A 15,433-nucleotide genomic window follows, 5' to 3' on the forward strand; every position below is an offset into this window, starting at 1 on the left:
CGCCGGCACACCGGGTTCTGTCCCGCTTGCCCCTCTTCCAGGCCAGCTCTCTGCTATGGCCTGGGAGTGCAGTGGAGGATGGCTCAAGTTCTTGGGCCCTGCACCCCATGGGAGACCAGGAGAAGCACCTTGCTCCTGCCTTTGGATCAGGACGGTGTGCCGGCCGCAGCGGTCATTGGAGGGTGAACCAACGGCAAAGGAAGACCTTTCTCTCCCTCTCTCTCTCTCTCACTGTCCACTCTGCCTGTCAAAAAAAAAAAAAAAAAAAAAAAAAAAAAGAAAATATGTACTCATAAGGGAAGACTCAATGGATCACGGAGTTGGGGTCATGCAAAACTATTCTAGCTTCCAGGAAAACAAAATGAGATTGGGGTTTTGATTGACAGTGGTTGATGAGATAAAATGTGGTCAGAGACATGGCTTGCTTTTCTCGTGTCATGCATTTCCCATTTACAGCAATTCCTCAAGTTTTAATTTTAGTTTAAGGGAGTGAGTAGATAAAATTCTGTAATATTTTTTTTAACTTTTATTTAATGAATATAAATTTCCAAAGTACAGCTTATGGATTACAATGGCTTCCCCCCATAACGTCCCTCCCCACTGCAACCCACCCCTTTCCCACTCCCTCTTCCATTCTATTCACATCAAGATTCATTTTTGATTCTCCAAATTCTGTAATATTTTGAGAAAAATAACTTCCAATATTCTCAAAGCATCAGTGCAAGCTTATTGGCTAGTGTGGTTCCTTGAAATGGCCTTAATTTCTTTACTCTTGTTTTCATTGCAGGGAAATTTGATTCTTTTTTTTAAGAGTCTATTTATTTATTTATTTATTTTAACTTTTATTTAATGAATATAAGTTTCCAAAGTACAGCTTATGGATTACAATAGCTTCCCTCCCCCCATAACTTCCCTCCCACCCACAACCCTCCCATCTCCCACTCCCTCTCCCATTCCATTCACATCAAGATTCATTTTCAATTATCTTTATATACAGAAAATCGATTTAGTATATATTAAGTAAAGATTTCATCAGTTTGCACCCAGACAGAACATAAAGGGTAAAATACTGTTTCAGTACTAGTTATAGCATTACTTCACATTGGACAACACATTAAGGACAGAGATGCTACATGAGGAGTAAGTGCACAGTGACTCCTGTTGTTGACTTAACAAATTGACACTCTTGTTTATGGCGTCAGTAATCTCCGTAGGCTCTAGTCATGAGTTGCCAAGGCTATGGAAGCCTTTTGAGTTCGTTGACTTCGATCTTATTCCAACAGGGTCATAGTCAAAGTGAAAGTTCTCTCCTCCCTTCAGAGAAAGATACCTCCTTCTTTGATGACCTGTTTGGAAAATTTGATTCTTGAGACATTTAACAAGTCATGGAGAACATAGTTGGTCATGGAGGAAGTGGAAATAAAAGGAAATGATAATGGATATCTTGGAGGTTTCTGGGAAATATAAAGAGTTGAATGGGTGTGCAAAGTGTGATAAAAAGGATTGAGGCATGTGATTGAATGACTTTGGAGGAAACAGTTTGAAGAACACTTTTGAGTGCTTTCCCTACACTTGCTGTACCCCCATAGGGTGAATGCTGATAGGTGAGATTATAAGAGTTATTGATGTTGCCTGATTTTAACCCAAAATATCCTGTCTCCTTTGTGATTCATAATTGTGCTAACTGGTCTTGACTCCAGAAACAGAAGGAGGGAGTGCTAACTGGTCTTGACTCCAGAAACAGAAGGAGGGAGTAAAATTATCCTGCTGCTCTTCTAAATCTGAATGATTTGAATTCAGAAGAAAAGAGCAGAAACACACACCAAAGACAATCCTCAAGTTAAAATTCTTTTTTTTTTTTAAAGATTTTATTTATTTATTTGAGAGGTAGAGTTATAGTGAGAGGAAAAGACAGAAAGAGAGGTCTGCCTTCCGTTGGTTCACGCCTCAAATAGCCACAACTGTCAGAACTGTGCTGATCCGAAGCTAGGACCCAGGAGCTTCTTTCTGGTCTCCCACATGGGTGCAGGGGCCCAAGCACTTCGGCCATCTTCTACTGCTTTCCCAGGCCATAGCAGAGAGCTGGATCCGAAAAGGGGCAGCTGGGACTAGAACTGGCACCCATAGGGGTTGTCAGCACCACAGGCAGAGGATTAACCTACTGTACCATGGCACCAGCCCCTCTCAAATTAAAATTTACCAACAGTAATGTTAGTAATTATTATCTGTGACTCCTATATGCAATCTTCTATTAAGTGATGGAGAGGAGGATAATTCAATGTCCCTTTTACTTTCTCACATTGGTGAGCATAGAAATATCCCAAACCTTTAACAAAAATAATACTTATTACAGAAATTATCTTGACTGCTATGATTTCTAATGAAACACTTATTGAATAAATACTATGTGTCACTCAGCCTGGGTCAGAGACATGGCATAAAACTGAGATACACAAATAGTTTAGTTGAATGGAGTCTAATGAAAATATTGAGAATCTAGGCAGTTTAAAAAAAAAACAGTCATCCAGGGAGATATGCAGCCATGCTAGCATGTTGTTACTGAAACAGAGAATGAGAAAAAAACTGAGTCACTTCTCTTTCTTCTCCTCTTGGGACTTCCTGCTGGTTTCTCCTGTTAGCTATGTCAGCATGAAACTGATGCCAAAGAAGCTCTGTAGTCAGGGCCCATGGATGTTAAACACATAAAGGTATGAGGCTCAAAATCAGTAGATAACTAGTTCAGTTCAACAAAAGTTATTTGATCTTCCAGTGGTTTTCCGGACTCATGCATTTCTATCATACAGGTTGTAAGCAGCAGAACTGAGTATTTGCATGACTATAAAAATATTAAGACATTCAAGTGTTAATGAAAATTAATAAAGAATCTCATTACTTCATCGTTCTTGGGAGATATGATTCCCTGATGATAGTGGGAAATGGGCAATATTCACGTCCTCAATGAGCTCAGTTTTTCAAAAGAATAAGAAGGTAGTGATTATTCATAATCCAAATGATTTTCTGCTAGAAATAATTGAACCATAGGGAATTGATCCGTATGACAATTCTGTTATAAACTCCTCAGGTTCGTCACATCCAGGCTTCTGCTGTGAAATCACTCTCCTGTCTCAGGTAGGAGTAGGCATTTTTAAAAATGTTGGAATCCGGAAATACCTGAATTGATAAACATAATTGAGTTGAATTATAATCTGTTGAATTAGTAAAAGTGTTATCAAAATATTAATATTCTTTTCACAGTACAGGTACTTATAAATAAATGAAAATGGAGGAGTGTTTACATAATGGAAGGAAGACTTAACCAAAGAGATTCTTAATTCCATCGATACTTACTGACTGTCTCCAATTGAGAAAACACTAATGTAGGTGTCATTGTGTCTACAGCTATAGATAAGATAAAAGTTTTGTCCACAATCACTCATGCTTTGATATTGAGTCCTATTCTAGACTAGACCTGGATCTTTGACCATAATGCTAATTGCTTCAACATCTAAAATATACCAGACAGATTTTAAATCTTTTTAAGTGCTACTACAAGCCAGACACATTTTTTAGGTTTCCTATGGATCAACTCAAGCTCATGGAGAGAGTTGCTATTATTAACCAAGTTCTATAAATGAGAGAACTAAGGCACAGGGATATTATTAACCTGTTCCAAACCACATTTCTAGTTAGGAGAAACTAGATTTTTTTAAATCAGGAAGTGTGACTGCAAACACACAGTAAATCAATAATTAACCCTGCCTATGCTCTCTTCCTTCCTAAGAAGATAAACAAAATAAAGGATTGGCATTAAATGCATTATGATTCCTTTTGACTCAATAATGCTGAATGCTGCTATTTATCATTATAAGTACTGTATGTTCTATACACTTGACAAAGAATTGGCTACTTTGAGGTTATAATCTGTAGACATTTTATAATCATGTAGACATCTTCTCTAAATTTCTTTAATCCACTTCAAATTGAATTCCTATCAGCTGATAAGGGGGTAATACTTTGTTAAAGCTGAAGACTCAGGCTTTAGCGACTCTGGAGGCAAAAGCAGCTTCAGCACACATTTATGTAAAACAGCTTTGGAGTAACGTGAATTTCAGGGTGCAAACTATTGAGGCCCCTGAGACGCTTCTTTCCATTTCAAATGTTTTCTCAGATTTCTTGGGTAAAACCATGTAGGCTGCTGTGTTCCTTTTCTTACAGGAAACGTTATTATTATAAAGTAGTCAAATTATCTGGAATATTCATTGCTTACTTTATCTCATTACAGTCAAAAATGAAAGGGAATACTATTTTTTGGCAATACTATTTTGAATCTTGATTAATATTTCAATAAATAGACTTAAAATACCATTCCTGGAACAAAACACTATTTATTTGGACTTTATTATGATAAAATGTAGTTGAGCCTTATGAGCTTAAAAAGTAAAATGAGAAAATAATAATTCCATTGATTTAAGTGACTTGTTTTTGTATCTCATCTAGCCAATAAGTTCAAAGTCCTTGTATGCATGATGGCATGGCATAATGAAAAGAAGAATGCTTGAATGATGAATTTCTAAAATGCTTTGCAAAGTGATCTATTTCTTTCATTGATATTGGAATTTTATTTAAAATTAATATAGCATTTTAATATCTGGCTGGGTATATGTTATTGAAGGAGAAAGCTGATTTTACATGATGGTGTCTATGGCCATGTTTTTCCTTCTCAAATTAAGGGAGATGCTTTTCATGCTGCATCAAGAATTATCTCAGCTACATTGCCAAAATAACTGTTGCTTCACTATGATACAAATAACATATATTTTATGTTCTAAAAAACCTGTCTTGAATTTATATTATATATTTTTCTTAATTTTGCAAGAGTTAGAATGAGATAGAGGTACACAAAATTACTATGATTTGAGGATTTAGTTCTCTAAGTTTTTAAAGATTATTATCACCATGCTGAGCTCTTTGATACTTTATTATTTTCCTTTAAATTCCATTACTTCATGAACATTTTCAACCTGCCAATATATGTGTATGGTAGTTTTTTCAAAGATTTGTGGAAAGTGGAAATTCAAAGATAAGTGGAAAATGGAAATTAAAAGGATAAGCAATTTTTTGAAATCCATGCACATATGGGGGTCTTTAAAAATTCTTGGAAACATATATAATGTAAAAATATGCATGGATTTCAAAATCTTTTTGCACCAACATAAATTTTCCTTTTAATTACTTTTCCACCAACTTTTTGAGGTACCCTCATATATGCATACCCTCATATACACATGTGTATGCATATTGCTTATATATTGTATGTGTGTATATATATATATATATATATGCAGGCAATACATTAAACACAGTTAAGATTTACTTCATTCCTTCTAAACCAATTTTTGTTCAAATGGAAAAAATATCCTGCGCTGGGTCTTAAAAGTTAAACAAGATCTGGTGTTAGGAGGGCCACCTGAGGTGCACGTGAGTGGGGAAAAGGGACAAACCTTATTGCGTGTGGGGCAGCTCCAAAACAGTCTCTAGTTTAAAAGGACAATCAAGGAGATTCCACTTCTACAGGGTTCTGTACCAGTCACAAATTCTATCTCCCAAAGCTTATTCAGCTGTAAAAAACACAGGTGAAGATAATGACTGATATTTTACATACCACAGCCAATGGTATGTTGCAAAATAAAGGGTTACTACTTCAAAGCAAAGCAATATTTCTAGCCATGTGTCCAAGGAAATTGAGTGAACAAATATGATAGAGTGTATGCTGAATGTTCCCAACACAAAGGATCAATTTTTGAGGTGATCTATATACTAATTACACTGATCTATCCTTCTACAATGTACCCATGAACTGAAATATCACACTGTATCCCTTAAATGTGTAAAGTATTACTTGTTCATTAAAACATTTAAAAGACTTATGGAATGGTACAGGTTTGTCAAATATGAAAAACAGAAAACAGCCACTGAAAAGTCCTTAAAATATGATGGTCTTTAACTAAAGAGCTCTACATTTATTTAGATACTTAACACATTAATCACTTGTTTACCACATGCTACTTCTGTATGCCACTAGCATTTATCAATTTGAGAGAAGAGGAGGAAATATAAGCTGAGTTAATGGGGTAATAAATAATGGCAAACACCAGATGCATTTTGTTTCCTTTTCTTCAGACCTTATTTGAAGGGAAGCAAGCACAATGTTGAAGGAAAACTACACAACGGTGACTGAATTTATTCTGCTGGGACTGACAGACAGAGCTGAGCTGCAGCCTGTTCTTTTTGTGGTATTCTTGGTCATCTATCTTATCACAGTCATTGGCAACGTGACCATGATTTTCTTAATCAGAATCGACTCAAAGCTACACACCCCAATGTACTTCTTCCTCAGTCACCTCTCCTTTGTAGATCTCTGTTATGCCACCAACGTGACTCCTCAGATGCTGGTTAATTTCTTATCCAAGAGAAAGACTATTTCCTTCATTGGCTGCTTAATACAATTCCACTTTTTCATTGCCCTCGTGATCACAGATTATTACATGCTCACAGTGATGGCTTACGACCGCTACATGGCCATCTGCAAGCCCTTGTTATACAGTAGCAAGATGTCCACATGTGTCTGCCTGTCTCTCGTAGCTGCTCCTTACATTTACGGTTTTGCAAATGGCCTGGCACAGACAGTCCTCATGCTCCAGCTCTCCTTCTGTGGACCCAATGAGATCAATCACTTCTACTGCGCAGACCCGCCTCTCTTGGTCCTTGCCTGCTCTGACACCTATGTCAAAGAGACTGCCATGTTTGTGGTGGCGGGTTCTAACCTGACCTGTTCCCTTGCCATCATCCTCATCTCCTACGTTTTCATCTTCACAGCGATTCTGCGTATTCGCTCTGCAGAGGGGAGGCGCAAGGCCTTCTCCACCTGTGGGTCCCACCTGACAGCTGTCACAGTCTTTTACGGGACGCTGTTCTGTATGTATCTGAGGCCCCCTTCGGAGGCATCGGTGGAACAGGGAAAAATTGTAGCTGTTTTTTATATCTTTGTGAGTCCTATGTTAAACCCTTTGATCTACAGCCTGAGGAACAAAGACGTTAAAATGGCAATAAGAAAAGTTATGCAAAAGGAATTGTTTCTTAAATAAGGTAGACATGGTCAGTAAGATACTCTTATTATCTAAACAACTAATGAACATTTCAAGGTGATGGATGACTTCCTGTTGTTGAGTATTTTAAAATTCACATATGGGACTTGGAAGTGTGTGTCAAATACTCAGTATCCAAGGCATCCAGTAAGTTAAAAAAAAAAACTTTTTTTTTCTTTTTTTATTTAGTAAATATAAATTTCCAAAGTACAGTTTATGGATTGCATTGGCTTTCTTCCTCCATAATTTCCCTCCCACTGGCACCCCTCCCACCTCCTGCTCCCTCTCCCATTCCATTCACATCAAGATTCATTTTCAATTATCTTTATATACAGAAGATCAATTCAGTAAAGAGCTCTACATTTATTTAGATTTCATCAGTTTGCACCCAAACAGAACATAAAGGGTAAAATACTGTTTCAGTACTAGTTATAGCATTACTTCACATTGGACAACACATTAAGGACAGATCCCACATGAGAAGTAAGTACACAGTGACTCCTGTTGTTGACTTAACAATTTGACACTCTTGTTTATGGCGTCAGTAATCTCCCTAGGCTCTAGTCATGAGTTGCCAAGGCTATGGAAGCCTTTTGAGTTCGTTGACTTCGATCTTATTCCGACAGGGTCATAGTCAAAGTGGAAGTTCTCTCCTCCCTTCAGTGAAAGGTACCTCCTTCTTTGATGGCCCATTCTTTCCACTGGGATCTCACTCGCAGAGACCTTTCATTTAGGTCTTATTTTTATTTTATTTTATTTTTTTTGCCAGAGTGTCTTGGCTTTCCATGACTAAAATACTCTCATGGGCTCTTCAGCCAGATTCGAATGCCTTAAGGGCTGATTCTGAGGCCAGAGTGCTATTTAGGACATCTGCCATTCTATGAGTCTGCTGTGTATCCCGCTTCCCATGTTGGATCGTTCTCTCCCTTTTTAATTCTATCAGTTAGTATTAGCAGACACTAGTCTTGTTTGTGTGATCCCTTTGACTCTGAGACCTATCAGTGTGATCAGTTGTGAACTGAAATTGATCACTTAGACTACTGAGATGGCATTGGTACATGCCACCTTGATCGGATTGTATTGGAATCCCCTGGCACATTTCTAACTCCACCATTTGGGGTAAGTCAGCTTGAGCATGTCCCAAATTGTACATCTCTTCCCTCTCTTATTCCCACTCTTATATTTAACAGGGATCACTTTTCAGTTAAAATTTAAACACCTAAGAATAATTGTGTGTTAATTACAGAGTTCAACCAATAGTACTAGAACAAAACAAAGAAAAAATACTAAAATGGATAGAGTATTACATTGTACATCAACAGTCAGGACAAGACTGATGAAGTCACTGTTTCTCATAGTGTCCATTTCACTTCAACAGGTTTCTCCTTTGGTGCTCAGTTAGTTGTCACTGATCAGGGAGAATATATGATATTTGTCCCTTTGGGACTGGCTTAATTCACTCAGTATAATGTTTTCCAGATTCCTCCATCTTGTTGCAAATGACCGGGTTTCATTGTTTTTGACTGCTGTATAGTATTGGATAGAGTACATGTCCCATAATTTCTTTATCCAGTCTACTGTTGATGGGCATTTGTGTTGATTCCAGGTCTTAGCTATTGTGAATTGAGCTGCAATAAACATTAAGGCGCAGACAGCTTTTTTGTTTGCCAATTTCATTTCCTTTGGGTAAATTCCAAGGAGTGGGATGGCTGGGTTGAATGGTAGGGTTATCTTCAGGTTTCTTTGGAATCTCCAGAATGACTTCCATAGTGGCTTGACCAGTTTGCATTCCCACCAACAGTGGGTTAGTGTCCCTTTTTCCCCACATCCTCTCCAGCATCTATTGTTGGTAGATTCCTGAATGTGAGCCATTCTAACCAGGGTGAGGTGAAACCTCATTGTGGTTTTGATTTGCATTTCCCTGATGGCTAGTGATCTTGAAAATCTTTTCATGTGCCTGTTGGCCCTTTGGATTTCCTCTTTTGAAAAATGTCTATTGAGGTCCTTGGCCCATCTCCTAAGTGGGTTGTTTGTTTTGATGTTGTGGAGTTTCTTGATTTCTTTGTAGATTCTGGTTATCGACCCTTTATCTGTTGCATAGTTTCCAAAGATTTTTTCCCATTCTTTTGGTTGCCTCTTCACTTTCCTGACTGTATCTTTTGAAGTACAGAAACTTCTCAATTTGATGCAACCCCAAATGTTAATTTTGGCTTTGACTGCCTGTGCTTCTGGGGTCTTTTCCAAGAATTCTTTGCCAGTACCTATATCTTGCAGGGTTTTTCCAATGCTCTCTAATAATCTGATGGTGTCGGGTCGTAGATTTAATTCTTTAATCCATGTTGAGTGAATTTTTGTGTAAAGTGAAAGGTAGGGGTCTTGCTTCATGCTTCTGCACATGGAAATCCAATTTTCCTAGCACCATTTATTGAATAGACTGTCCTTACTCCAGGGATTGGTTTTGGATCCTTGATCAAATATGAGTTGGCTGTAGATGTTTGGATTGATTTCTGGTGTTTCTATTCTGTTCCATTGGTCTATCCATCTGTTTCTGTACCAGTACCATGCTGTTTTGAAAACAACTGCCCTATAGTATGTCCTGAAATCTGGTATTGTGATGCCTTTGGCTTTGTTTTTGTTGTACAAGATTGCTTTAGCTATTCAAGGTCTCCTGTGTCTCCATATGAATTTCAGCATCATTTTTTTCCAGATCTGAGAAGAAGGTTTACGGTATCTTGTTTGGTATTGCATTGAATGTATAAATTGCTTTTGGGAGAATGGACATTTTGATGATATTGATTCTTCCAATCCATGAGCATGGAAGATTTTTCCATTTTTCGGTATCCTATTTCTTTCTTTAAGATTTTGTAATTCTCATCGTAGAGATCTTTAACATCCTTGGTTAAGTTTATTCCAAGGTATTTGATTGTTTTTGTAGCTATTGTGAATGGCATTGATCTTAGAAGTTCTTCCTCTGCCGTGGCATTGCCTGTGTATACAAAGGCTGTTGATTTTTGTGCATTGATTTTATATCCTGCTACTTTGCCAAACTCCTCTATGAATTCCAATAGTCTCTTAGTGGAGTTCTTGGGTCCCCTAAATAAAGAATCATATCATCTGCAAAGAGGGATAGTTTGACTTCTTCCTTCCCAATTTGTATCCCTTTAATTTCTCTTTCCCCATTCAATAGGATGTTGGCCGTGGGTTTTTCATAAATTGCTTTGATTGTATTGAGGAATGTTCCTTCCATACCCAATTTGCTTAGAGTTTTCATCATGAAAGGGTGTTGTATTTTATCAAATGCTTTCTCTGTGTCTATTGAGATAACCATATGGTTTTTCTTCTGCAGTCTGTTAATGTAGTGTATCACATTGCTTGTTTTGCGAACATTGAACCATCCCTGCATACCAGGGATAAATCCCACTTGGTCTGGGTGGATGATCTTTCTGATGTGTTGCTGCATTCTATTGGCCAGAATTTTATTGAGGATTTTTGCATCTATGTTCATCAGGGTTATTGGTCGGTAATTCTCTTTCAATGCTGCATCTTTTTCTGGCTTAGGAATTAAGGCGATTCTGGCTTCAATACACAACCAAAAGTAGAAAATAATAGAAATATTATCTGTTTAAGTTTGTAAAATCTTCATACAGTCCATTTGTTTCAGATTTTTTTGTACTATAAAGTTGAATCTGCCTGCCTGATTGTGTTCCTTTCCTCATTTACTTCATCAACTCCAACATAAATTTGAAATTTTTTATCCTATGTAGAGTAACACCATTTGGTAGATGTAGATGTATTAATAAAATTACATAGTGTTATGTTGATTGATTTAAAATTCAATATAAAATAAAGTGTCATTTATTTTATTTTTCACAAGCACTGTAAAATTTATTCATGCTAAATCATGTAGCAGGAATTTTCACAGACATCATCAAATATATAAATTTTTCACCATAAATGCATCTACTACTAGTGGGCAATTGCATTTTTCTACTTCACTGATAATGTGAAAACCCAGCAATATTTTCTTGTGTAATTTCAAATGTGTACCAGTGAAGGAATTTCTCTCATAGGGGTTAATAGTTGTGCCATAAGAATAAACTTCTTTTAATTTACTGTATATTTCCAATTACTTTACCAAGTTAAATTCCCACCAATTGTATGCTCTCTTCATCCTGCATCCTTGCCAGTACAAGATATTGTCAGACTTCAAATGCTTTCCAATGTGATGAGTACAAAACAGATTCTCATTTCACGTACATGTTCAATAATAATTACCAGTTAAGTATTTACAAATGTGTTGAAGCTTATTCAAAAGCTCTCCTTTTCAGTTGTATGGCCTTTTCTTTGTTCATTTTTTGCTTGAATGTTTTAATCTTTATTTCAACTCTTTGTAATTCCTCTTTATGTATTATGTACTAGATGCTAATCTTTAGATTCTCTATACCATGAAAATATCTTCAATCATTTTATGCTATATATTTAATTTTCTGTGCACGATGCAATTGGGGGTGTAAAAGATTTTTTTTTATAAATATAAACTGATTTTATGCGTTCTATAGGTACAGTTTCAAGAAGACAACCACACTTCCCTCTTACTTTAACCTAGTTCAAATGTATTACACCTTCTGTGTATCATTATACACTGCATCTATTATCTACATTATTCCTACTTTAATGGTATTCTCCTATTTCTTCTTCCAACTTTTCAAGGTTTTTCTTTAAGGGTCATTAGTCTTCCTGGTACTATAAATGTTATCAAACAGAATCAAGCTATATTTTTATAAAAAGAATGATTTTTTAAAATTATTTTTTATTTTTGGCAGGCAGAGTGGACAGTGAGAGAGAGACAGAGAGAAAGGTCTTCCTTTGCCATTGGTTCACCCTCCAATGGCCGCCGTGGCTGGCACACTGCGGCTGGCGCACCGCGCTGATCCGATGGCAGGAACCAGGTGCTTCTCCTGGTCTCCCATGGGGTGCAGGGCCCAAGCACTTGGCCATCCTCCACTGCACTCCTGGGCCACAGCAGAGAGCTGGCCTGGAAGAGGGGCAACCAGAACAGAATCCGGTGCCCCTACCGGGACTAGAACCCGGTGTGCCGGCGCCACAAGGCGGAGGATTAGCCTAGTGAGCCGCGGCGCTGGCCAAAAGGATGATTTTTTTTAAAATATTCATTTGTTTATTTGAAAGGCAGAGTTACACAGAGAGAGGAGAGGCAGAGAGAGAGAAACAGGTCTTCTGTCCGCTAGTTCACTCCCTAATTGGCTGCAACAGCCAGTGCTGCGCCTATCTGAAGCCAGGAGCCGGGAGCCTCTTCCAGGTCTCCCACAGGGATGTAGGGGCCCAAGGGCTTGGGTCATCTTCTACTGCTTTCCCAGGCCATAGCAGAGAGCTGGATAGGAAGTGGAGCAGCCGGGACTCGAACTAGTGCTATATGGGATGCTGGCACTGCTGACAGCTTTACCCACTATGTCACAGTGCTGGCCCCCCAAAAGCATGATTTTTACATTAAAAAATTTTTTATGCCTCTTATTATACTCATCAAAATGTTTTTACAAATCGTCATATAACAAATTTTTAATATAAACATGCCTACCCATGTGTTGATGAGGTCATTTTCTGGGATCAAATTGTCAATCCTTTCTATTAAGATTTATCTCAATTAAAATAAGTTTACCGTCTCTCAGCTGGAAGTTAAAAACATTAAAGTTTTTTCTTTATGATTTCTTGAGAGAGAATGTATAGAAACACCTATATTCTCTGCCAAGGTCATGTCCATTATTTCCTTGAAATGCACATGAAACATACTTCCTCAGCTCAGAAAAGATACAGAAACAACCTAATATTGTCTACCAATAGATGAACAGATAAGAAAATGTGTACACATGCACAATGGAATACCGTACAGCTTTAAAATGTAGACATTCCGGTCAGTCACAACAACACAACTAAACCAGGAGGACATTATGCTGGACGAAATAAGCCAGTTTCAAGCAGACAAATGATATATGATTCAACTTATACCAAGGTTCTGTAGAAAGCTAATGGACAACATAATTGTCTTTTAATTAACATAAACATATTTAAATTCCATTTTTCTGCAAAGTTTTAGAAATACCCTTATATGAACAATTGATAATAGTAAAACTTAACAGAAATAGCGTAGAAAGGTAATCCTCAGGAGCTGTGCAGACAAAGGGAGCGTCTGTCCTTAGGCAGAATGCTTCATTCTGGGGCTAGTGTTGTAGTGAAGTGGTTTAAGTTACTGATTGCAATGCCAGTGTCCCATGTGGGCATTGTTTCATGTCCAGGCTACTCCACTTCTGATACAGCTCCCTACTGATTCATCTGGAGACGACGCAAGTACTTGGGCCTCTGCCACCCACATGGGAGACCTGGATGGAGTCCCTGGCTTATGGCTTCTGTCTTGTCCAGCCCTTGCTGTTGGAAACATTTGTGAATAAACTAGCAGATCGAAGATCTTTCACTATCTCTCTCTCTCTCTGAAACTCTGACTTTAAAATCAATCAATCAATCAATCTTAAAAAAGGAAAGTTTCATATTCAAAGTGATTAAGTTTTATAGTTCTGCTGTAAAAACATTGCACCTAAGGTTAATGATAATATATTATAAACTAAGAAATTAAGAAGGTATATCTTGGCTGGCGCCGCGGCTCACTATGCTAATCCTCTGCCTTGTGGCGCTGGCACACTGGGTTCTAGTCCCGGTTGGGGCACCGGATTCTGTCCCGGTGGCCCCTCTTCCAGGTCAGCTCTCTGCTGTGGCCAGGGAGTGCAGTGGAGGATGGCTCAAGTACTTGGGCCCTGCACCCCATGGGAGACCAGGATAAGAACCTGGCTCCTGCCATCGGATCAGCATGGTGCGCTGGTCGCAACGCGCCGGCCGTGGCAGCCATTGGAGGGTGAACCAATGGCAAAGGAAGACCTTTCTCTCTGTCTCTCTCTCATCTCAAGTTAGCTGTTTTTATCTCGTTAAAAGAAAAAAAAATAATGTGAAGTTTCTGTGTGCTTTCCTCAGATCTTATAGAAAAACTGATAAATTTGGAATTACAGAAAATGTGAGTGAGGCAAATGGTTAGCTTCCTGATCTCAGAATGTCCCCCTGATGCCCAGGAGGGGTGATTCCAGACATAATATTCATCACTGATAATCCTCAGTCCCCCTGAGATTTGCATTAAGAGCAGGTCCCACCTCCCTGCTTGCTATAAATAGGAGCACATGTTATAACTCAGAGATGTGTCAAGAAAATTCCTTCAGCAGAGGATGAGAAAATAGATGTGTATCAGAACCATAGGTAAGTTTTGGGTTTCACCTTCTTTATTTTCAGTCAGAAGAAAATTATGCAAAATTCTCCACCTGAAGCCAGCGAATTATGCACATTTATTGTCCTTAACAATTATGCTTTTTTTAACCTTGCAAGTCAGTGGAGGGAGAGAAATCTTAAATCCTAGTGAAGACTTCTTTATTTTGTGGCTGTGTGCAAAGAACTGCTGCTGGGGCCAGCTATGAAAAGTATTAACTGTATTTCAAACAGCGGCTATACTTTATTCAGATGTTAAGTAAACTTGAAGAAGCTATTATCTTTCTACTGTTCATGTAAAGCTCTATGTGCACATTTATAAGCACAAGTCAGTAAATCCTACTTTCCCCTGCATGCCTCTAGAACAAATTTAACATTGTTGCCCTTTTTTTTTTCCTAAAAATATGGACATGCAGTCTTTTCTCATTTTAGTAGCAGAGGTTGAACCTCAGCTTTGATCTGTTTGTATAATATTTTATAGAACTGTCACTGGTGTAAAGGAATCAAGAAAAATACTCCACTCACTACCCCAAACTGTAAGGTCATTAGTAATCTATGAGCTCTTTATAATTTGGGGTAAGATTTTGAGCATTATCTTTGTTGAGGATTCATATTTAATTGGAAGGAGCTGATGTAAGTAAAAAAAAATTCTCAGCAAGCTCAAGAACAAGTCTTACAAATGAATTATTGCTAAAAGTTTTTCTTTACCTCTCTTTTTTCTCTAAAACAGAATCTTTTTTGCACTGGCTTGTAATTGAGCAGCCTACACAATGTAGCCAACAACCCCTTCCTACATCGTCATCTGGACTGAAGTCCTTCCCTCGGAGCATCTTTCCCTAGTTTCATTTTCTGTGGGAAGCGGTGTCTCTCCTTCTTCTTTTAAATCCCCACAGTCAGTTCTGAAGGATTGTGTGTTCCGGGGGTGGCTGAATCATAGGTTTACAATATCTGCATTGCGCAGGGCCTCATGC

General features: G+C 38.0%; 1 protein-coding gene across 1 annotated transcript; it reads left to right on the forward strand.

Moving 5' to 3' along the window:
- The first annotated feature begins 6,188 nt into the window (after positions 1 to 6,188).
- Positions 6,189 to 7,145, forward strand: LOC100344546 (olfactory receptor 5M5-like). Its single transcript, XM_002709141.3, has one exon. It carries the CDS (start codon positions 6,207 to 6,209, stop codon positions 7,143 to 7,145), a length of 939 nt encoding a protein of 312 aa, XP_002709187.3. The 5' UTR covers positions 6,189 to 6,206.
- The last annotated feature ends 8,288 nt before the right edge of the window (positions 7,146 to 15,433 follow it).

This window comes from Oryctolagus cuniculus, chromosome 1 (genome assembly GCF_051225735.1).
Source record: "Oryctolagus cuniculus isolate XC-2025 breed Fujian yellow rabbit chromosome 1, ASM5122573v1, whole genome shotgun sequence".
Classification (NCBI taxonomy): Eukaryota; Metazoa; Chordata; class Mammalia; order Lagomorpha; family Leporidae; genus Oryctolagus; species Oryctolagus cuniculus.

Excerpts from the sequence above, each read along its gene's own strand:
- LOC100344546 (XM_002709141.3), top strand. The coding sequence starts at position 6,207 with ATGTTGAAGGAAAACTACACAACGGTGACTGAATTTATTCTGCTGGGA.